General features: G+C 37.8%; 2 protein-coding genes across 7 annotated transcripts in view; one reads left to right on the forward strand and one right to left on the reverse strand.

Moving 5' to 3' along the window:
* Positions 1 to 24,129, reverse strand: part of LOC134746681 (transcription initiation factor TFIID subunit 11) — a 198,677-nt gene that overhangs the window by 139,677 nt on the left and 34,871 nt on the right. The window lies entirely within an intron of this gene.
* Positions 1 to 24,129, forward strand: part of LOC134746624 (protein split ends) — a 179,252-nt gene that overhangs the window by 95,276 nt on the left and 59,847 nt on the right. For 4 of the 6 annotated variants that reach the window (XM_063681052.1, XM_063681053.1, XM_063681056.1 and 1 more), the window contains exon 3: positions 14,963 to 15,151. In XM_063681052.1, coding sequence (XP_063537122.1) covers positions 14,963 to 15,151 — 189 coding nt within the window. The remainder of the gene's footprint in view (positions 1 to 14,962; positions 15,152 to 24,129) is intronic. The other 2 variants (XM_063681054.1, XM_063681058.1) reach the window with 1 other exon arrangement.

Consider the following 24,129-nt stretch of genomic DNA (forward strand, 5'->3'; position numbering starts at 1 on the left):
TAAATAACTTTTTTTAAACTCCTCTTCACGCTTAAACCGCTGAACCGATTTAGTTGGAATTTGTTAAATAGGTGTTTTAAGTCCCGAGACAGGATATAATATAGTTTTTATCTCAAAAATCATAGTTTGAAGGTGTGAAATTTGGTGTGAGGGGAATTCAGCTTCTTCGCCGAAGTTGAATTCCTGAGGTTAATACTGTTTAAATTTAGGTTTGAAGTCATGTGTGTTATCATTATCAACTAAATCAAACATGTAGACCATCCCAAATATTATTTAAATAGGTTCAGCGGTTATTGATTCCCCATAAAAATTTCCACCCCACTTTTCACACCCTTAAAAGATGATTTTGGTTATAAAAACTATCCTATGTACTGACCCGGGACTCAAACCATCTCTATACCAAATTTCAACGAAATCGGGTCGGCGGTTTAAGCGTAATGAGTTTTATAAAAAATATTTTTTTTAAAATTTTGTTTTTACTTAGGAATGGTGTCAATGTTGATACCATACATGAATTCAGCACCCCCGATTTATACGAAAACGATCCCAAACCCAGCCTAGCAGCTTCACCGATGTAGATAGTAGGAGATACGTTATATATGGTCGACCTTCACCCATACGTCTGACGGATGAAACTTATATTTTATGAAATGTTTGCCTAGCAACGGTCAAACACGGTCCGAAAGATTTCTCCGAGAAATTTTTATTTTTATAGCAATTTTTCTGTAATACCCTGCTTAGCTAAAGCTACATATTTAGCAGAAGAAAACGAGCATCAAAACCTCCGTGCTGAAACCAGTGAGTCCGCAGACCGAGCACTCATGATACGGCCTTGCGAAATTTAGCTGTTGTGACTGTCAAATGGTTGTTTCTGTTTGTACAAATATAAAACATACCATTCATATAAGTTACTCTATGATACCATTGTTCGAGCTATTGAGGTGATATTTTCGCTGTCATTTCGAGATATTTTCGCTGTCAAAGGAAAAGATAATTTAAACGATTCGATATGAACATACCTACAAAGCAGAGATGGGCATTAATCGATTAATCTTTTAGTTAACTAATCAATCGATTAAAAATATCAATCGTCATTTTTTAATCGCGATTAATTTAGTTGCGATTAAATTAGTTGTGAGAATGTTCGACTAACAACTAAATTAGTTTTAGTTTCAATCGACTAAATTTCACGATTAAATCTATATTAAAACTACGTAGTCGCCCGTTTTGGCGTTTTTTATCTTGCAATATGTAACTACAAGTACGTATGTATGTAACATACGGAGGTACTCGTATGTTGTAACTATGTTAGTTTGGGTAGAATTTTGCGACTTATTTTGAAGCAGATATCTTCATCCGATTGAGCTAAAATTATGTATACACGTTTAATTTGATATGCTTGAACGACAATGCAAATAATGCCATAATATTATTATAACGATATATTGGTAATAACGACAAATAGCGAAAAACTGCATTGTTTACAAATCGCAAACAATAAAGTAGGTTGGTGCATTATTAATACTTTGAATTATACGATACTATTATTAAACTATCAATATTTTGCTGTCTCTGACAATAGTAAAACTCTTTTTAGTGTCACGCGGTGAACAAAACAATGGGATAATCCTACTTACCTGGAACTGGAAGTTGTTTCTTGCATTTTGGTGCAAGTGCCGACGCATCTTCTAAAAATAGCACGTTCTATTGAATGACACATCTGCATGTTGTTTATTATCTACGCGGTCTATTTTGTTTTCAACGTGTGGTCATTAAACTTACTTACTTTAGTAGCAAAATAATAGTGAGAACAAATCTCACTCCTTAGAAACGGTCAAAATATCGTAAGTAATACATGACTATTTTATTTTTAAACATCCGTTAAGATGTCCTAATCAGTCTGTCAACATAGCCATACCGAGGTATTTTATTCAATTTGCTTCTAACATTAGTCGCGAGAAAATAGTCTAACTAATTAGTCGATTACAAAATTTAGTTGTCCGAAATCAATCGGCAACTAATTTAGTTGCAACTAAATTAGTTGCACTCTATACAACTAAGATTGATCAATCGTCGTTTTCAATCGTCAGTCGCAATTAATTCTTGCAATCTTAATCGTTAATCGTTAGTCGATTACATTTTGCCCATCTCTGCTACAAAGTACGTAAACCGATCATCATGAACGTGCAAACAAAGAGCATATTATCTTTACGTTCTACGTGCAAATAACACAGCGTCGAGAAAGAAGGTCTACATGCGCGCAGGGGCTGTGCCCCCCAACTGACAACGGCTGTTATTGTGACAAGTTTTGACTTTGTGTGTTTATTTTCTCTGTACTTATATTTTTAAATAGTATTTAAATAGTGATCTAAAGCTCACGTAAGTTATTATTTTGTAGTACATATTTAATGGATTGCTGTGTTTGTAATAGGAGTTTCCAAACTACAAAGGGTCTACATATACATCAGTCCCGCATCCATCATGTTCGCGTGTGCCCGGCCCCTTCCGTTCCCAGTCCCCTGAACACCCACTGTCCGTCAACATCATTCTCTCACCCGGATATCCCACTACAGACTCATCTCGGCCAGCTTAAACATTCTACGCCCTTAATAAAGCGCATACCGCGCGGCGCCAGGGCTGCAGTGGCTGAAGCTCTAACTTCCACAATAAACAATTGTCTAATAGAAAACAATATAACTTCCTGGCGTGACTTTTTAACTTTTTCTTTTTACACTTTCCATGTTTCCGACAGTGACGATAGAACTAGCCTCACTCAAAAAATTAAAAATAATATACGGACACCTAACTTGTCTTCAGTCACTAAGCCCACCCGAAGTCGGGGCATAATATATAATTTATGTAAAAAGGTCGAGGAAAAAGTGCACGACCGGGACCTTAAAGGGGCTGCGCGGCTCCTGTTTTCTAATGACTCTCTCGCACCCGATACTCCAGAAACAGCAGCTGCGTTACAATCCAAGCACCCCCCAGGCCCTTCCAGTCCTATCTTTGTTGACCCTCCGTCGGATCCTCTAGCTTACCTTCACGCCACAGGAGAGGACATAGTATCAGCCCTCGCATCCTTCCCAAAAGGGTCGGCGTCCGGCCTGGATGGCATCTCCGCCCAGCACCTTATAGATCTCACGAGTCACGGTACTGGATTAGCCGGTGAGCAGCTGCTTAAAAGTATTACAAAACTAATCAATCTTATGCTTCAAGGAGATGTCTGCCAGGACGTGACGCCCATAATATATGGAGCTAACCTAATTGCTCTAACGAAGAAGGATGCTGGCGTGCGCCCCATTGCTGTCGGCTCCACTCTCCGGCGGGTAGCAGCCAAAGTGTGCGTGCGACATACCCGTGCTAAGCTGCAAAAACTCTTTGAGCCCGTGCAGGTCGGTTTCGGATCCATGCCGTACGCACCTTTGTCCAAACCGACTCATGTCAAGTTCTTTTGAAAATAGATGTCAAAAACGCTTTTAACTCCGTTAACCGAGATACCTTGCTTAATGAAATCAAAATTAATGTGCCTGAAATTTACAACTTCCTACTCCAGTGTTATCATTCTCCGTCAAAACTAGTATACAAGGATAACGAAATTCTCTCTGCCGTTGGTTGCCAGCAGGGCGATCCTCTGGGCCCCGCCATTTTTAGTCTTGCTATTAACTCTATTATTCACTGTCTTACGTCCAAGCTTAACGTGTGGTACCTGGACGACGGCACTATAGGCGGAGACTCACAATCGGTTCTGGCAGATCTATCCCTAGTAATACAGAAATTTAGCGACATTGGCCTAAAACTCAACTTTGATAAATGTGAATTATACATTTCCGAAAATTTAGAACCCTCTTTAGCATCCCAGACACTTCAAAGTTTTTCGAATTTAGCCCCCAATATTAAAATCCTATCAAAGGACAATCTTCACCTTCTCGGCTCCCCTATTTTCGAAGAAGCCGTTCCGTCCATTTTGGCTAAATCTATTTCTAAATTCCGTGTTAATTCAGATCGCTTAATTAAAATTAGTAGCCATTCGGCCTTATTTATTTTAAAATTTTGATTGATGGTTCCCAAATTTACCTACTTGCTCCGCTGCTATAGGGATCTGGAAATTCGCAGATTTAATCCAATCTATTGATAGTCTCCTAAAGTCGCAGCTTGAATCAATTCTGAATGTCCATTTCTGTGAACAGGCATGGACCCAAGCTTCTTTGCCTATTAGGTTTGGTGGTTTAGGAACCCGCAAAATTTCGAGTGTTGCTCTGCCGGCATTCTTGTCCTCAATCCATAGCACGTCTGATCTCGCAGGTAAAATCCTTAAAGCCCTACCGGCATCAAACTGCGAGATCGCGTGCATGGAGGAGGCCAGGAGTGCCTGGATAGCTGGGCTCAACCTACCTATACCACCTAGACCTACGGGGCAGAGAGCTTGGGACAACATAGCTTCCGACGCCGTCCTGAAGGCTCTAATACACACGTCCTCGAGTAAGGACCGCGCAAGGCTCCTTGCTGTCTCCCGATCTGAGTCTGGACACTGGCTTCATGCATACCCATCACCAAACACGGGTACATTCATCGATCCAGGGACCCTCCGTATAGCCATCGGTCTCCGAGTTGGGGCTGATGTTTGTGTGGACCACAGCTGCGTCTCTTGTGGGGCTAACGTTGATCGCCTAGGCCACCATGGACTTGCCTGCTCTTCGGGCGCCGGCCATCTCGTCATGCGGCACTCAACGACATCATAAGAAGGGCGCTCGTCAGCGCCGGCGTCCCCGCTGCTCTGGAGCCCCAGATCGCGCGGGACGATGGCAAGCGCCCCGACGGGATGTCGTTGATCCCATGGAGGATGGGCCGTGCACTGGTGTGGGACGCTACCTGCGCCGATACGCTGGCAGCGTCCTACATTTCATCAACCAGCAGAAATGCCGCGGCGGCGGCCGACGCCCGAGAGCGCTTTAAAGCAAATAAATATGGCTGTCTCGGCGCCAACTACGAATTCGTAGCTTTTGGTGTCGAGACACTCGGTCCATGGGGCAGGGGTGCACGCGGGCTCCACAAGGAGCTCGGAAAGCGGTTGAGGGAGGCAACGGGGGACCCTCGCGCGGGCAGCTTTCTCGCGCAAAGGCTTGCTATCGCGATACAGCGCGGGAATGCTGCCTGCGTGATGGGCACTTTGCCAAGAGGTCAGGGTTTGTTATAGCGATTTTTATTTTTTTTAGGTAGGTTTAGTTTTAATCGTTTTATTTTATAAGTAGTCTTAATTTTGTTTTATACAATTAATGTAAATTTTATTTATCATCTTTTCACATGTTAATGTACCATCTTATGTAAATATACAATTTATCATTATGGTAGTTCACCTAACCAAAAGTCGATTTTATGAAAGAAAATATGTTCCTGAACATAAATAAATAGGGTTGCCTAAAGAAATATGGTCAAGGCTATTTTATATAAATTTTTGAAAATATTTTTTTTTCTTCAAATTTCACTGATTTGTCTGACGAACGAAATAAGTTCCAATGGAAAGTATAGAACTTGTACAACATGAATAAATTAGGTTGCCTATGTTTTTCCGGTCACTATTATGAGGTTGCCGTGTTTAAACGGTGTGAGTTAAAATCGATAATTGCACCCATCTGTCTGATCTGACGCTTGAATTATATATCAAAATAATGGTAATTATATATCAAAATAATGGTAATCCAACGACATCCCACATTATAGGGTTGAAACGAAACAAAAAACCCTTACATACATTTTGTTTCTTTCGAGGCGATTATTTCCGAAAATATTCACTTTATCAACAATTGATTTTTGAAAACCCCTATTCATTTTAAAATACCTATCCAACGACATCCCACGCCATAGGGATAAAGTGAATATTCTAGGAGACAATCGCTTCGAAAGAAACAAAATGTGTGTAACAATTTTTTTTATCGTTTCAACCCTACAGTGCTGGATATTATTGAATAGGTCTTTTAAAATGAATAGGGATTTTAGAAAAACATTTTGTGATAAAGTGAATAATTTCGGAAGTAATCGCTTTGAAAGAAACAAATGTGTGTGACAATTTTTTTTATTGTTTCAACCCTATAGTGTGGGATGTCGTTAGATATGTATTTCAAAATAAATAGGGGTCTTTAAACAACATTTTTTGATAAAGTGAATCATTTCGGAAATAATTATTTAGAAAGGAAAAAAAGGGTTTTTCCTTCTAACTTTTGAACCATGCATCCAAAAATTATGAAAAAAATCACAAAAATAGTAATTAATAAACACATTCGAAAAAAGTTAAAACAATCGTGATCAGTTAAGCAGTTTTTGAGTTATCGCTAAAAGTCTTTCCTTCTTATTTTCTTTTAAAGCCTGGCAACCCTTATTTGTGACCGAAATTTTGCAGGCAACCCTATACCATTGTATTCGTAATAAAATTACCATTATTTTGATATATAATTCAAGCGTCAGACAGATGGGTGCAATTATCGATTTTAACTCACCCGTTTGAACACGGCAACCTCATAATAGTGACCGGAAAAACATAGGCAACCTAATTTATTCATGTTGTACAAGTTGTATACTTTCCATTGGAACTTATTTCGTTCGTCAGACAAATCGGTGAAATTTAAAGAAAAAAAATATTTTCATTTTTTTTTAAAATAGCCGACCATATTTCTTTAGGCAACCTTATTTATGTTCAGGAACATATTTTCTTTCATAAAATGTAAGTTTCATCCGTCAGACGTACGGAAGGTCGACTATATATGCCGTATCTTAGACTAAGATAATCAAGATAAAAATGAGAGCCCTAAATAAACTTTGAAGAGCGGATATCTCAAAACTATACAAGATATCAAAAAACTTGACTGAATAAAACTTGTAGCAAATTAAATCTCTTTTCATTTTGTATAAGTGGCCAAGTCGCTCAGACGCATAGTTTCCGAGATATAAATGAATGGAATAAAATGGAACCTTCAAACCCCCCTCTCCCCCCCAGCACCAGGGTTATGGCCGGGGACTTTTGATATGTTCATCTCCTAACTAGTCCAAACAAAGCTGCGAAGTTAAAAATTGTGTTCCGTGCATTTCAGGGCTATACCTTTTTTGGGCATTTATTTCCTGGCCTAATACGTGTGTGGTATCTATTGGATAGGTCTTCAAAAATTATATTGAGGTTTATAATATCATTTTATTCTAAACTGAATAGTTTGCGCGAGAGACACTTCCAAAGTGGTAAAATGTGTGTGTGACCCCCCCCCCCCCCCCTGTAACTTCTAAAATAAGAGAATGATAAAACTGAAAAAAATATATATGATGCAAACTTCCACCGAAAATTGGTTTGGTAAGTAGTTTTTTTTAATACGTCATAAATTTTAAACCGTAAATTGCGGTTTTACTCACGTTTCACATAAAAAGGCGCTAGTCGCTATTTTTGGCCGTAAACTCTTACTTTCTAGAGTATATATCTGCGTAACGGTTAAACAAAAAATTATGAAAAAATATATATATTAATCTCCATTTAATGTACAACATTCCTAACGTTTGACTTCTTCCCTGTGACTTATAGTTTCTCCATAAAAGGAACATTACGACAGGTCGTTTTGCGACTAACTTTGCTTATATCTCCTAAACGGTTTATTCGATTAAAGTTATTTTTAACCTAAAATAAATGTTTTAACAGGCACTACAAATGCAACGTTTCATAATGTTAAAAAATAATATATTTTTTAAAGTTATCGAATATTATTCAACATTTCGTGCGTATGCAGCTCGAAAAAGCGTGGCCGGCAGTCGTGTGCTAGCTTTGAGACGAGGAGGCTGTGTCGCTCGTCGCTCCGTGCCTTCCTTGTACTCTGTATGCTTGTTCTGAGCCCAAGTGCAATAAAATTGGAGTTATTGTGGCCAAAGACTAAATAACTGCAGAAAGTTGATTTGGTTCTGACGCGCTTTAGCGCGCCTAACGCGGTGTTTCGCAGCCTATTCTAACGAAAAAAAATGACAATATTTCCCCTTATGTTTGAGAAAGCTTCATTTAAAATATAAAAATAAAAGTTTTCTAACATGCGCGGACATATTATTGCCATTTTTACGTTTTGAATAAAGTTCGATTCCTGAAAATGAAAAAATGTTTATTGGTTCCTTACAAGTAGTTTACAGCATGGGATGGGATCTTCTTTTAAGCATTAGATATGCTTGTGACAGAAAACCCCGCTCTTCCGAAATCGCTAGGGTATAAACCATTATGTTTGTGTCTAAATCTAAAAACTTATTTTATACTAAAAAGTAGTACTAGCATGATGGTTACAATTTTTTTTTTTTTTAACTATTTAATACTTATTGTGCGTGCGTGCGTGCGTGCGTGCGTGTGTGTGTGTGTGTGTGTGCGTGCGTGCGTGCGTGTGTGTGTGTAAGTAAAAGTCTAAATGCAATTTGTTAATTAAATAGGTTGTCATAATTATTATTTAGTTGTGGACAACTATGTAATATAGGTAAGTAACGCCTCAGTATTTTCATAGGTTTGTGTTTTTAGCCAGTCCATGGTTGCAGATTTGCAGTCAAATAGTTGTAACGGATATATATCGATGATTTTATTAATTTTGTTGCAGCGAATTGTCTCTGAGCAAATTTGGATTTAGTTGGAGGTCTGGGGGCCACACTGCTTCGTCTCCTACGTCTCGCAATGGCTTGGTTATAATTTAGAATCTTATGCACTTTTACAATAGCGCTGACTATATACAGTTGGCGCATTGAAAGAAGACCGCATTCTTTGTATAATACAGTAATAGGATGCCAGTACGGCTTAGAAAGCATGACTTTAATGAGACATTTTTGTGCTCTTTCGACTTCTATAAATTTAGTTTTAATGCTGCCCCCCAGACTGGGATACAATAGCTCATTATGGATTGGGCCAATGCAGTGTAAATTTGCTTTAAAAGAGTAGTTGAGGCTATGTGCTTTAAGGTTTTAAAAATCCAGATGAGCTTCCGTATTCTACCATTTAGATACTCTATGTGAGAGTTCCAAGAGAGCCTTTGGTCCAGGATTATACCAAGGTATTTAACAGTGGGTACCTTTTCAATTGTGGTGCAATTACAATTTGTAGTTGTAGCTAGGTCACACTTGCACTTGTGTATAATCAATTTGAGGTGAGATGGGGCTGTGTGTTCTCATACTTCGAAAAACACATGTAATTGGTCTTGGTAGTATTTAGAGTAAGGAGGTTAAGTTGTAGCCATTGGTTAACCTTGATTAGACCCTGTTGTGCCTTCTGGTATACAGCCTCCCATGAGCGAACTTTAAAGACAATTGCAGTATCGTCCGCATATGAGAACACACTGCCTCCCTCGATGGGGAGATTAGTTAGGTCGTTGATATAGGTTAGGAATAGTGTGGGCCCCAGAACGCTTCCATGGGGGACCCCATATGATATGGATCTTAAGGGGCCCACTGACTATCAGTCCGCCGGACGATATCGGCCTGTCAGTTAGAACAAAAATTTGACAGTTCCGAACAACTGACAGGCCGATATCGTCCGGCGGACTGATAGTCAGTGGGCCCCTTTACACTGCTTATTTCGTTACCTATCCTAACGGATTGAGTGCGACCAGTGAGGTAGCTTGTCATTAACTCAAGAGGTTTTCCCCGGATGCCCATGTGCTCAACATTCCTAACAAAACAATAATTAATTGATTAATATAGGCTATCAATTTAAGTTGTATATAGATATTTATTTATTCATTTTTAAGTTATTTTTTTAATTGTGTTGGGAGATTGGGTAATCTCCAATTGATTGGTGGGTGGTTGATGATGAAAACGAACAGTGACAAGTAAGAGTCAATTGATATTCTTTTATAAGCTAATCATAAATGAAAGTAGGCATAACCCAAATATAAACTATTTATAAATCATGACCCTTACAATTGATTAAGCCGTTTAGTAAAAAGACCAAAACGGCCTGTCGTATTTTTTTTTGGCGAAACTATAAATTAAGGCGAAAGGAAAAAATCAAACGTACTACTTACCACCGCAACGATAATACGAGTACCTATGCTATAATGTAATAGTTAGTTCGTATTTTACAAATGTTTTCTTGTTCAGATACGAATAGACCTTGCGTTTCGTGGAGGTGGTAAATTATTATAATGGTAAATAATACCTCTTTAATTCAGAAACTATATACTTACTTACTGTTACGGTCTAGAGCGTATTTCTTCTAAATGGGTAAAAAAAAATATGAAAAAAATATATAGGTATGAATCTTTATTTATTGTTCAACAATTGTAACATTTAATATTTTTCTTGAAATTTATAGTTTGACCGTAATATAAATAATACAACGGGCCATTTTGCGGCTAACTTTGGTTATTTCTACTTAACGGCTAAATCAATTAAAATTATTATTCTCTTTATTTATTCTTCTTCTTATGTTAAGTTTTTTTATAATATGTATATAAAAGTAAAATATAAAAACACTTACAAAACAATTAAAATTATTTTTAAACTAACAATAATGTTTTAAGAGCTGACGGTCTTTCCACCGCGATAGAACCGGCCGACGATTTGTTTTATTAACAATATAATCTAAATTCTAAACTACCATCTGACAAAGTATAATGGAATGGGATGCGATGACTGAAAAGATTTTTTTTACATGTTCATGTGACCAGCTGACCTTCCACCGAGATACAACCGGCTGACGATTTTTTAATTCACATTAGCATCTAAACTATCATCTGACAAAGTATCATGCGGGAGGCGATGACAATTTTATTATTTATTTCTACTTAACTTAATTATACTATTACTTAATTATATTATTTCTACTTAACGGCTAGTTAAATTAAGTAAATCAATTAATATTATTTTTAAATTAACAATAATGTTTTAACAGCTGACGGTCTTTCTATCGCGATACAACCGGGCGACGATTTGATTTATTAACAATTTTATCTAAATTCCAAACTACCATCTGACAACGTATAATGAAATGGGATGCGATGACTGATAAGATTTCTTTTTACATGTTCATGTGACCAGCTGACGGTCCACCGAGATACAACGGGCTGACCATTTTTTTATTCACATTAGCATCTAAACTATCATCTGACAAAGTATCAAGCGGGAGGCGATGACAATATTTTTTTTGCGTGTTTCGCTGGCTGCCATTCCTCAACCCACCAACGGAGCGGCAGCTGACGTCTACGGGGGTTCATCATACATAGCCGTTAACCACTATATCGAAGTTATTGTGTCCAAAAAATAAAAAACTGCAGAGCGCTGATTTGGTTGTGGCGCGCTTGTAATATAAATTTCCCACGAATAATATTCCCACGTAATGTTTGAGAAAACTACGAACTTCGAAAAATAATACTAGTTTAAGACTAGTTCCCAAAATTTTATATGTAGGTAGACTAGGTAGTAGGTACTTAATTTTATAAGTTAACTATTAATGGCATTATTTATATTTATTTATTACGGATAAAAAATGACTATAAAATAAACACACTGTACGCTTGAGTACATACCAAGCTCTAGCTATAAATTCTAATCAGTCGAATTGACTTAGGTATTTATTTGTAAGAAACAGATAAAACACAAATTAACTAATTGAGGCTTGCAAAGTATAATGCATAAGGGAATATATTTTCATTATAATTTACGACCTCCACTAAACGAATGATCTACTCATACTCAAACGACAAAATATCTGCAAAAGATACACAAATACGAGTATAGCGCCAACCGCGCGCCTCTGGGCTGTAGCTTATTCTTTGAACCTCGTGGTAAATTCACGTACGATCGCAGTGAGCGGGGTGCGGGTACAGAGACGCTGAGACGCTCAAGGACACATCAGCGACTATCGTCTTAAAATTATGTAATGTACGGAACCCTCGGTGCGCGAGTCCGACTCGCACTTGGGCGGTTTTTTTATAATAGTCAAATCAGTTCCTAAACACTACTAAAATGTTCGTGATCATCGCCTAACAAAACAATCCGTAGCCAAATCACTCGTGATAATTAACCTATTTAGATACGGAATTAGTTATGAAATGATTTCAAGAAGCTTCGAGAGTTAGTAGTTCATCTAACCTATGAAATTATTTAGATATTGTGCCACGCACTGACATTGTACATATTTACAATAAGATTGAACTAATAAGTTTTTTGTAAGTTCCTACATAATAAATTTTTGATATTTGTCATTGCGCACGTTTCCTCGTTAGCTTTATTACTCCAACTTTATTTTTATTGTGTAAAGACAAAAAAGAAGTATTGAAACACCTATGAAACCTCTCATCTAAGTCGCTGCATGAGTTTATCATTTGGGGGTTCTTTATGGGGAAATACTGTGATGAAAGGCCTTTAATTTTTCTTGGCCTAGCTGTCCGCAACAGTTCTAATAAATAACAACTGTGATCTGTGTTTACATCATTTTAATCGTCAATGACCCATGTAATATGTAATATAATAGTATTAGTTAGTATTCGTATTAATATATATTATGTTATGTATTTTATTCAGCGCATGTTTTTCATCCCTTATAAGTATTCAAAATACTTTAGAGGATACCCTAAACATGTATGTAATTAATGTAATAACTATAGAGAGCAGTCGCCACGATATAGGCCTGGCCTAGTGTGGGACCACTGAGCTAGTTATGTAATTCTATCTTCATTCTTTTAATAAACGATGTTTTTATGATGATCATATTTTGGTTTAAGTCTCTCTGATTCGTTTGTTAATTTTATTACATTTCCTATTGTTACATGAACTTTTTCTACCCCTTTTGTACTACGATCTACACTACCGCTCATAACTATTTAGGCACTCGGTAATTTTTCCATACAATTGTATAGAAAATCGACTTTCAGTATACCGCTAAGTCGCAGTTGGGTAACAGTTTTTCGTGCAGTTTACTTTTTAAATTTAACAGACATATCGAGCTTCGAAATGATGTGCAGAATATTCGTGTGTGTACATTGCTTATTTACCAAATGGCAAGCGTAAAAAATCCATATATCGTTTTCCAGTACAAAATCGTTTTATTTTGTATGAACTAGTACATAAGGGTTTTTTAAATCGTTGCATAAAGTAAACTCGACATTTTAAAGGATGTCTGGCGACAATTTGAGGCTCAATATATTTACCTAAATAAAAATTCAATCCAACATGTAAGAGAGTCATTTGCCTGCGATCGAACAGTATGATTTTGAAAATAATTTTTGTATACAATTGTATGGTGAAAATTGCGGGTGCCTAAATACTTTTGAACGGTAGTGTAAGTGATCTAACGAATTCTATTTGAGTAAATGACTCATTAATATCTTATTCTTTTGTTTATTTTCAAATTTCAATCCTGTGAGTGTATGTACATGTTACAATTTACAATGCCACCTAAGCCATAAGCTATACTGCCAACCAATACCAAGTTATTCTCATAAATAATGCATACAGAACTCCAACCAACTTTGACAGGGTAGGGTTGTGATCTAAACAGTATAATTCCAAAACTTCTAGTTTATTTTTACAAGTAGGCCTCGAGACGAGACTTGCAAGTTTTTATAAGAAAGGCAAGCAGGCAAGGTCACTCTTTTTACATCTGTGTGAGTAGGAAAAGGTCTCACAGGAGTTCATGAACGCTCACGCTATTCACTTCTAGTTGTTAAATTCACTATAAAGTATTTCTGACGGCTCGCCAACCCAAACATCAAGTGACACGACTGCACTGCTCGCGGTCTGTCATCGACTGACTCCTAACTGTCAGTGGCGTCACTATGACGTAAGCGCTCGAGACGCCAATACACTACAAGGTGTATTTTTTAAAACCTGGAAACTATGATGCCACTGATAAAACCTTAAGGCTCAGGGTTAGCGACGCCGACGTCAAACAGACTGCGTCCCGCCGGCATTATTATTATTATTATTTATTCTATATTAAAATCTTACATTACATCAGACAGAAAAGTGCCGTGAAACCCTATCGGATTTGTATCGACACTGCATTCGTGGATACATTTTACATTTAAACATTGTTGTGATACATAGGAAAAATAAAAATTATATAAAGTTAAAAGTGAGATTACCTAATTACAATAAGAGTTATCGGCGGGTAAAACAAAATATCTCCCACTCAAGTACACAACCGGCCGTGCCGTGAATTCCTTATCGCTGGGCGATTTACGTGTCCAGAAAGTCGTAAGCGGCTCAGGTTTTCCTAAGCGTATGACATAGACATCGCGCCCCGCTTCTGTCGCGCCCCGTCGCGCGCGTCCACGCGGCGCGGACGCAGCGGCCCGCGGCGGCACGCTGGGTCACATCAGTCGGACGTGAATGAGAAACCCTCCGCGCGCGCATGCTGCTGTATCGGGCGCGAGTCACGCCCGCATCGCGCCGCGTCCACGCCGCGTTCGTGCGCGCGATGAGGGCGTGTTGAGAGCGCGAGGCCGGCGCGATCCGCGCGCGACCTGTTTGAACAGGCATCGTGCGGCGCGAACGCGGCGCGGACGCGGCGCTGCGTCGTGCCTTGTGTTTGGCCAAGCCTTTAATGCACAGCCACGGTAGGAGCGGGTGTGCGCGGGCGTGAGCGTGACCAACGGGCCCGCGGCGCAGTGTGAATGCTCGGAGGCGGGTCCTACGTAGTCTGTATTAAGGTTCATTTTAGGGCGCAGGACCGGTCGTGCACGGGCCTGAACGGGCGTGCGCGGGTCGGGCGAGTTGTATTTTATTACAACTAAAAATTGGACCTTATACAGACTACGTAGGACCCGCCGCCGAGCATGACTCAACTGCGCCGCGGGCCCGCTTGGTCATGCTCACGCCCGCGCACGCCGACTCCCGCCGTGTGTGCATTAAGCTAAAATGAAGTTTTCTCAATATAATATACTGCCGTATTTGAGTACTTATACCATTAATGCCATCGCATTCTGTATCGTTAGACAATCACTAGAATGTGTTACTGTTTCTATTCCAGGGGTGGCGAAGATAGCACTAGCAACCCGTGTGCGATTGTGGCGACGGCGGCTGCCCCGGCGAACTGGCGGGGCACCAACGACAGCGCCACCGACTATTGCCGGCGCGGCAACACGCCAGTCACATACGGCAGGTACCAGCGGAAAAATTCTACCGCGCCCTACAACACGCCTCCTTCTAACGTTGAAAGGTAACGTCGGTTCTTTAAGAAACACACTATACTATCATGGCTGAGCCATAAACTATTCGATGCTTATCGGTAGCTCGGCGCATTTACAAATTTTATATTTAGCATTTCCCATCAGCTCGACGCGCGGGTAGTTAGTTTACCGTGCATGCACGTGTAGTTTTCTTATAAGCTTATTTCTATAACGATATTAACGATATGCTGGAATGGAATGATTTTACCTGAATACAAGTACGATTTCGTATCTACACGAGATACGATTCAAAGGAGAGTTACTCCCATTAAAAATTGAAGTCTTCATTCACGCAGTCATATTCAGAAAAAATTAAAATGCTCTTTCTAAAGCCTGACCAGGAATATATGATCATTGTCAAGAGGGCGCTGTTATTTTCATGTATAGGGTGACAGTTCAGTATAGTCTGAAAATATTAGTTCCAGTGAAATTCCGCAACATGGCGCGTGATCATAAATTCCTGGTCAGGCTTTACAATACTGCCTTGTACAATTCTAACTAAAGTCAAAGAAACAGTAAAAACAATAGTTATTTGTTTTACAAGGGGAAAAAGTTGTTGTTTAACCTCTCTTGCTAATATTGATTCGAAAAATGGAATCTTGAGCGTTGTGAGGGTTTCAAGGCACGAGGGTTAAACATTTTGCTACCGAGTGAAACACGAAATTTTTCACCATACCAACACAAGGGAAATACTAACTGTAAAATATGAAACAAATTTAACGCAAATAGATTCAAAATGAATGTTATTAAATATTTATTACCTATTCAAAATCATCATTTAAAAGTCAATTTACCAGCAAACATAAGAAAACAACTCAAAAATTGCATTAGATTACTTTGCCTCACATTTAAATAAAATGAAACTTTCTTATCAGTTTTTGAACAAAAACAAAGACAGCCTTTACCAGCTGGTGTGGTGTGGTGACAGTCAATGCCCGTAATTAGCAAAAACGCATCACATTTTCAATAGAATCTCATCAGCTCATGAAAACTAGCTAGAGAAAATTATAACTTACCGTCTGTTTCACTAGAATCTGAAGAATATAGAATTCTTGATCGGCCACGTGTCTGTCGTAGCAATTTGGTTTCTAGCTTCTTAATTTTTCTCCTAATCTCATCCTCTTCATTCTTCCGTTTCCCCATGTTTAAAGTGGAAGGTACGCGTGCGAAGGCTTGAGCACGGGAATGAATGAATGAAGTAAAAATGGCGGTTCCAACCGTCGCCAGGTGGGAGTAGTGGAAGGGGTAACTTTTTTCTTTTTAAATGTTGCCAGTACAAAACTTTAAAAAACCGTGCAAGGCTGATGCTTGGGGGTGCTACTACACTATGTTAACTTTAAATCGCGTCGAATGAAGCTGTTCACATAATTTCGATCGAACTTCACTTGGTAAGTTCGTTTGATCTTCAAAAATACATTTTAACCCTTAACCACCCACCAGACTGAGAAGTCAAGTATCAATCATCATGCCAAAAACAAAAATTTCACCAATGAAAAAACACACTTTGCCCCGTCTTGACCTGAGTGCAGCACTGCTACTGAGCCAACTACTGAAACACGTCGCTACAGCTATGAGAATCGAGCACAAACATACGTACGCTTATTCAGATTCAAAGGGGGACAACATTTGTGAAAAACCGAGTCATTGCAATCAACAACAACATAAATACATTGGGCGTACGTGAACACTAAAGAAAACTCCGCAGATCCAGCATCGAGAGGAGTCACACCCGAGAAATTAAAACAACATACACTATGATTTCAAGGCCCAACATTTTTACATCAAAGAGAATGGAGAAGAGAACCCTGTAGTGCACTGCCTTATGGGAATATAGTTCAGATCCGGAAACCGCTACCAAATTTTAGTATGTTGTTGGACATGGTACTAGGTCTCCAAAACTGCCGGGAAACAGCGATGCCGGCCATCTACTTCAGCGAAATGACGTCATCAAAATGACTCCCGCCTCGTTGCGAATATTGCATTTTGCACCCAAACTATGCATTGCACATACCTAGTCGGCTCATAAGTTCTGTCATATACATAGTATCAAATAAAATCAAAAGTTTAAGTTTATTCCGTATAATTTGTACAGCGTTTGAAAGCTTATAAACTAGAGAATCTAAATGTATAACATTTATTCAAAATGACCGCCATAATTATCTACACAGGCTTGAAGTCTTCGTGGCCAGTCGTCAATGGATTCACGCACCACTTTCATGTCGATATTGGCCACTGCCGTAGCAAGAGATTTTTTCAGCGAGTCTAGATTTGCATGAGGTTTTGAGCACACCTTTTCCTCTAAATACTGCCATATTTTATAGTCTAAAGGATTAAGATCTGGGCTAGAGGAGGGCCAATATGGGATATGGTATGGGATAGTGGTTTCACAATATTAGTCAACACCGTGTCTTGGTACACTTTGGCACTAGTTTTTACTCCTTTCTCACAAAAATGCATACTAGTGACGCCCGCATAAGAAACTCCCAGCCAAACCATCACAGATGAAGGGTGATGACCTCTTTGAATACGGGGAATGCTATTAGACGCTTCTTTACTATTGCGAGCGTACACTATCATTTTGTTTATTACAGTTTTCTTCTATGTCAAAAATGTTCTCGTCCGAAAACAGTATACAACGGTGCTTATTTTTAGCGTACTTCTTCAATAAAGCTTTAGATCTTTTAAGCCTTAAAGCTTTAAGCCGACCATTGAGAAGATGGCCAGTTTTTCGTTTATAAGCACGAAGTCTCAGGTCTTGATTAAGCACTCTTTTCACCGTGTTTTTGCTCAAACCCATCTGGAGGGCCATAACTTTTTGTTTCCTAGCGGGATTTCTGGCAATGCGTGCCCTAATTGCTTGTACAACCGCTGGAGTCCTAGTTGTACGCGGACGACCGCTTCTTTTCTTGTCATTTAAACTAGAGACCTCACTGTATCTTTCTATGGTACGATACACAAATCTTAGAGAGAATTTTAAATTTTCAAGTAGCTTAAAAATTTTAGTCGGCGAGTGACCACAACGATATAGTGCAATTATTGCGGTACGGCTATCTTTAAGCGTCCACTCCATGTTGAAGAAAACAGAAAATTGCAAAATTATACTACTCAAATATTTAATAAAGATTCGAAATTCAAATGCAGAACGGTTTTTGTTTTAGGAGTTCCAAATTTAAATTTTAAAGGCCAGTGACAGAACTTATGAGCCGACTAGGTACACGTGTGGGGTGTTAAACGAAAGCCAATTAAATATTATATATTTCACTAATACACTATGGACCAAAATATACAATAGTTTAAGAGTAATTTACAAAGAAATCAAAATGATGTAAAAAAATATTTCATTATTTGGGTTTTTCAACCAAACCAAAAGTCGGACGTTAAAGCAATGTACTACAAAATGAAAGCTGATGCTCTCAAGCCATACAATGATATCAAAATAATCAAAATCAGACCAAAAGTGTGAAAATTATGCATCAAAATGTAGGTATTTGCTAGAACAAATGCATTAAAGTTAAAAAAATCGAAATTGGTCATTTTCAGGATAATCCGCATAAGCTTCTAATATGTTATTAGCAACATAAAAAGGATAATAAAACTGCTGGGAGACAATCTCTATACTGCCTGAGTGACAAATAATGGCGTCATGCATTTGACCGCCTCCGAAATTTGCAAAATCTAAATTATAACTGTATAGTTATAATTACTCGGGTTTCACGACCACTACTTTCTACCCTACGCGGTTGGCAGGGCCAAGCGTTTTGGGTAGTATTACACAATGTTCCTACTTCCTCACCTGGTCGCGTGGTCTCAAGCCCAACCTGAGGCTGTCGGCAGCTGAGAGCGGACTTGGGGGAAGCAGATCCGGGCTTTTCCCTGGTGCTGGTTCAAGGTCTGGCGTCGGCGCAGGAGTGCGGTCTTGCAGTTGAGGTTGGAGTGTTCCCTTTTATTTTTATTAAGGCGCCCAATAGTTCATCTTTAATTATTATTCTTTTACCTGAAGTTTAACGGTCTTCCAGTTCCTTGAAACACCAACTCACCCCCTGTGCTCTATGGTTCATACGTACATAGTTTATTTAAGACTGAGCTAGCTACTAAATATATTATTACCCCAAGATTTCTTGTAGATGAATTCAATATACTGTTTAATTTAGTATCTCTTTATTTTATTTCAAAACCACTTTAGGGCTCCCCATAGAACGGAAAAAAAGGGTTACAGTGGCCCATGAGTCATATATACACGTGTGCTACATCAGATGAAAGGTTATTAAATATATTATAATTCGTTAATACATTATTTATAAATACAATGTATATTTTAAGAGTTACAAACAAATAAAAACACTTTTTATGAAAAAAGTTCATGTATATATATTTTATAACTCAACTAAAAACGTTTTAACAATGTTGCGTATAATATAAAAGAAACCAGTTATTCAACTATACGTCACAGATTAAATTTTAAATTTCCGATAAAAACTGTGGAAGTTGTACTGTACAACAAAAACTAAAGCGCGCCAAAAATTCTACCTTAATGCGCTCATATTATGTAAAGAATAGTCCTAATTATGGGGTATTAAATGAAAGAACATTACATAAAATACGTGAAAACGACATTTTGGAGTGAAATCATAATTTATAAAATAAATTTGAAAAAAAATATTTAAAAAAAATTAACAGAAACAAGTACAAAGTCAGTGTCCTCTCCCAGACAATAGAAATAGGCAGAATTTGTTGTCTACGTGTGATGTATTGTTTATATGGAACTACTGAACTGATTTTGATAAATAAGGCATCAATTCATTCGCCTTTGTAGCCCAGGTGCACAAAACTTAAATTTTAACCGACTTTCAAAGGAGAAGATAAGGTACAAAAAGAAAACGTTGTTTTGCTTATTTATCAAACAAAATCAATTTATAAATTATAATTCCACTCCAAAATATCGTTTTCATGTGTTTTATGTAATGTTCTTTCATTTAATACCCGATAATTAGGACTATTCTTTGCATAATATGAGCATGAGCGCATTAAGGTAGAATTGTTGGCGCGCTTTAGTTTTGTTTGTACAACTTTGACAGTTTTTATCGGAAATTAAAAATTTAAGCTGAGACGTATAGTTGAATAACTGGTTTCTTTTATATTAGACGCAACATTATTATAACGTTTTTAGTTGAGCTATAAAATATATACACGAACTTTTCTCATAAAAAGTGGTTTTTCTTCGTTTGTTTCTCCTAACATATACATTGTTTTTATAAATAATGTATCAACGAATCATAACATATTTAATAACCTTTCGTTTAATATAGCACACGTGTATGTATGACTCATGGTATAGTTATAATTTAGATTTTGCAAATTTCGGCAGTGGTCACATGTATGACGCCATTATTTGTCACTCAGGCACTATAGAGATTGTCTCCCAGCAGTTTTATGATACTTTTTATATTGCTAATAACATACTAGAAGCTTATACAGATTATCCTGAAAATGACCAATTACGATTTTTTTAACTTTAATGCATTTGTTCTAGCAAATACGTAGGTATTTTGATGCATAATTTTCACATTTGATTTTGTTGGTATCAGTGTCTGGCTTGAGCATCATCTTTAATGTTGTAGTACATTGCTTTAACGTCCGACTTTTGGTTTGGTTATAAAACCCAAATAATGAAATATTATTTTACATCATTTTGATTTCTTTGTAAATTACTCTTAAGCTATTGTATATTTTGGTCCATAGTGTATTAGTGAAATATATAATATATAATTGGCTTTTATTTAATACCCCACACGTGTATTTGCAATGCACAGTTTCGGTGCAATATGCAATATTCGCACCGAGGCGGGAGTCATTTTGATGACGTCATTCCGCTGAAGTAGGTGAACGGCGCCGCTGTCTCCCGGCAGTTTTGGAGACCCAGTACCATGCCCAACAACATACTAAAAATTGAAAGCGGTTTCCGGATCTGAACTATATTCCCATAAGGCAGTGCACTGAAACAGAAATAAACAGTTTTTTTTTATCTAATTATCCTGTCCAAGAACAACGTACCATTGTACCACTTTTACTTAAAGACGCACACAAGAAGACGTTGCATGGAGGCCCTCAACTGAGGAAGATACTGGCTGATTGACGCAGGAAACACTATAAAAACATACGCGAGAAATTGCTTTCCTTGCGCTAAACAAATAGCGAAGACAGTAACTCAACTGATGGGCGACTTACCTGAGACACGAGTAAAGCCGTCAAGAGCGTTCCTTACAACTGGTGTAGATTTCGCAGTAAACGTGCGCATGAGGACGAGGAACAAAGACTTTCAAAGCATATATAAGCATTTTCATCTGCATGCTAACTAAAGCAATATATATTGAATGTGGGAGCAACATGTCTATGGAAGCGTTCATGGCTGCATTTCGCACGCGAAACACCACGAAGAAACGTTTTACATCACAAGAGGATTCTTACATTCACAAAGAGGAACTTCATTTCCTCGAGCAGAGAGATGCTATAAGTCAATTTTTTAAGTCCGTAGACTAAAATGACAACCACAAATGTCAAACGTAGAAACAATGATACCAGATTAAATCAAACAGTGCTGATCTTTGATTTCGGTTTGTAAATAACCGATAAATATTAAATTAATTTTAGATTCAAAATCCATACTATCCATACTAATATTATAAATGCGAAAGTCTGTCTGTCTGTCTGTCTTTCTGTCTGTGTGTTCCCTCTTCACGCTTAAACCGCTGAATCGATTTAGATGAAATTTGGTATATAGATAGGTTGAGTCCCTGAGAAGGACATAGGATAGTTTTTATCCCGAAAATCATCCCTTAAGAAAGTAAAAATCGGGGTGGAATTGAGATAATTAATGAAGTGCCTGCTAATTTGTGTGCATAATATGCTCAAATTGAATTGCTATGAGAATTTTTCCAGGCGCTATACTTACTTTAGCTGCTGTTACTAAGTCCACGCAGACGAAGTCGCGGGCAAAAGCTAGTAAACAATAAATGAAATCTACTCGCTACATGATAGGAAATCCATACTTAATATTATAAATGCGAAAGTGTGTCCGTCTGTTTGTTACCTCTTTACGCTTAAACAGCTGAACTGATTTAGTTGAAATTTGGTATAGGGGTAGTTTCAGTCCCGGGGAAGGACATAGGATACTTTTCATTCCAGAACTCACCCCTTAAGGGGGTGAAAAGGGGGGTGGAAATTTGTATGGGGAATTAATAACCGCTGAACCGATTAAGACGAAATAAGGTATGGACACTATGGACATAGTTTGAGTCCTAGGGAAGGACACAGAAGGTTTTATCCCCGAAATCAATCATAAAGGGGATGAAAAGGGGGGTGAAATTTGTATGGGACAATATAACCGATTTAAATGAAATTTAATAAAGAGATAGTCGTAATTGTTGGGAAGGGTGTAGAATAGTTTTTATTCCCGAAGTCATTACTCTTCTCTTCTTTACAAATTAAGGTTCTCATTTAATAATGAAACTTAGTAAACGTAAGAGAAATAGGATAAGTAACTTGGTGCATTATGAGCTGTATGATATGTAGCTTCGTGGTGACTTATCTTACAATAAAATCGCTTTTAAATATTAGAAATATTGTGTAGAGACCTGGATACAAAATTTCTTGATGCCTCAAAATGATGGCATTTTTACCTTCACTATTTCACCCTTTTTACTACCTCTCTCTTTTTCCCTTTTTAGCACGTCACGGATTATCTATTCATTGTGTTACGTTACAGACACTTCATCAACAAATATAAGCAACAAATATGGGTTTATTTTCGGTTAGTACCGGTTGTAGTACATGACTATTTATAAGACGTAAAAAACTAGCAACACATGAAATGTCATTTTAGTCTACGGTATGTCTACGGAATTAAAAATTACTTTATATTTTTCGTATTCTTACATTAACAGTAGGTTTTTATGTTGATTACGACGTTTAAAGGAAACTAATATTAACACTCATCAACAAGTAGTCATGAAATGGAACAAGTATAAATTAAAGAAAGATGGAAAAGTAAAAAGCACTAGTTCGCGAAAACCAACTTTCCGCACGCTAAACAGCTAGCACTTTTTGAGCAACTGTATTAAAAATATTGTTGTATGTCGAGAATAAAAAAGACAGAAATATGTTATCTGGCTAGCGACCTGAATTGCATTGGATGCAAAGTAGTTTCTCTCTGCATTATTTTATGGTCCTGAATTTTATAGCTTTCTTGTAATATCTTAGAAACGTTAGTTATATTAATTTAGAGCCCAAAATATAACAAATTCAGCTATAAAGGTAAGCAGAAAATAATAATTCGTTTCGCAGCTTGTACTTTTCTCATATGTAGAAAGAATAAAACTACGATATAGGCCTTAGTGCACTCTTATTGAGACACCCTTTACAAATGGGGGACCTCAGAACATGCCCTCTGACTAGACGTGAAAACTGAACAGATGCATCGGGGCTAGATACATTCAATTTTAACGTTTCTAACCTTCCTTTATAATGAAATGTTTAATAAATCGATCTAGCATATCGTTACATTATTTTTAAACTGATGTTTTATTGAAACTGGGAACTTGTGCTTACTGGTGATTTTTTTATTTAGTTAGAATACAAAGATTCATTGATTGTATGCAATGTGTAAAGTCTAAAAGATAGTCTGACTTCGAATGTGACATCTAATCTAGATGGTAATTGGTAATTATACTTTATTTAGAAATATTAACATAAGTACAAAAACACAACTCCAATAGATAGAACTATAAAACTTAAGAGCCAACAGGAGCTCAGCGAATTCTCAATTTTGAGATTTCAAAGTGATTATCTCCGTCGCGCTGACGGGGGCGGCGCCGCCATATCCCCGTGTGTGTGGTGCACGCACACAGACGCGCACGTCATTTGCGCTCGCGGACCTTATGCTTGCAAGTCGCGTCGCGGCCCGCTATATAGG

This window comes from Cydia strobilella, chromosome 13, assembly GCF_947568885.1.
Source record: "Cydia strobilella chromosome 13, ilCydStro3.1, whole genome shotgun sequence".
Lineage (NCBI taxonomy): Eukaryota > Metazoa > Arthropoda > Insecta > Lepidoptera > Tortricidae > Cydia > Cydia strobilella.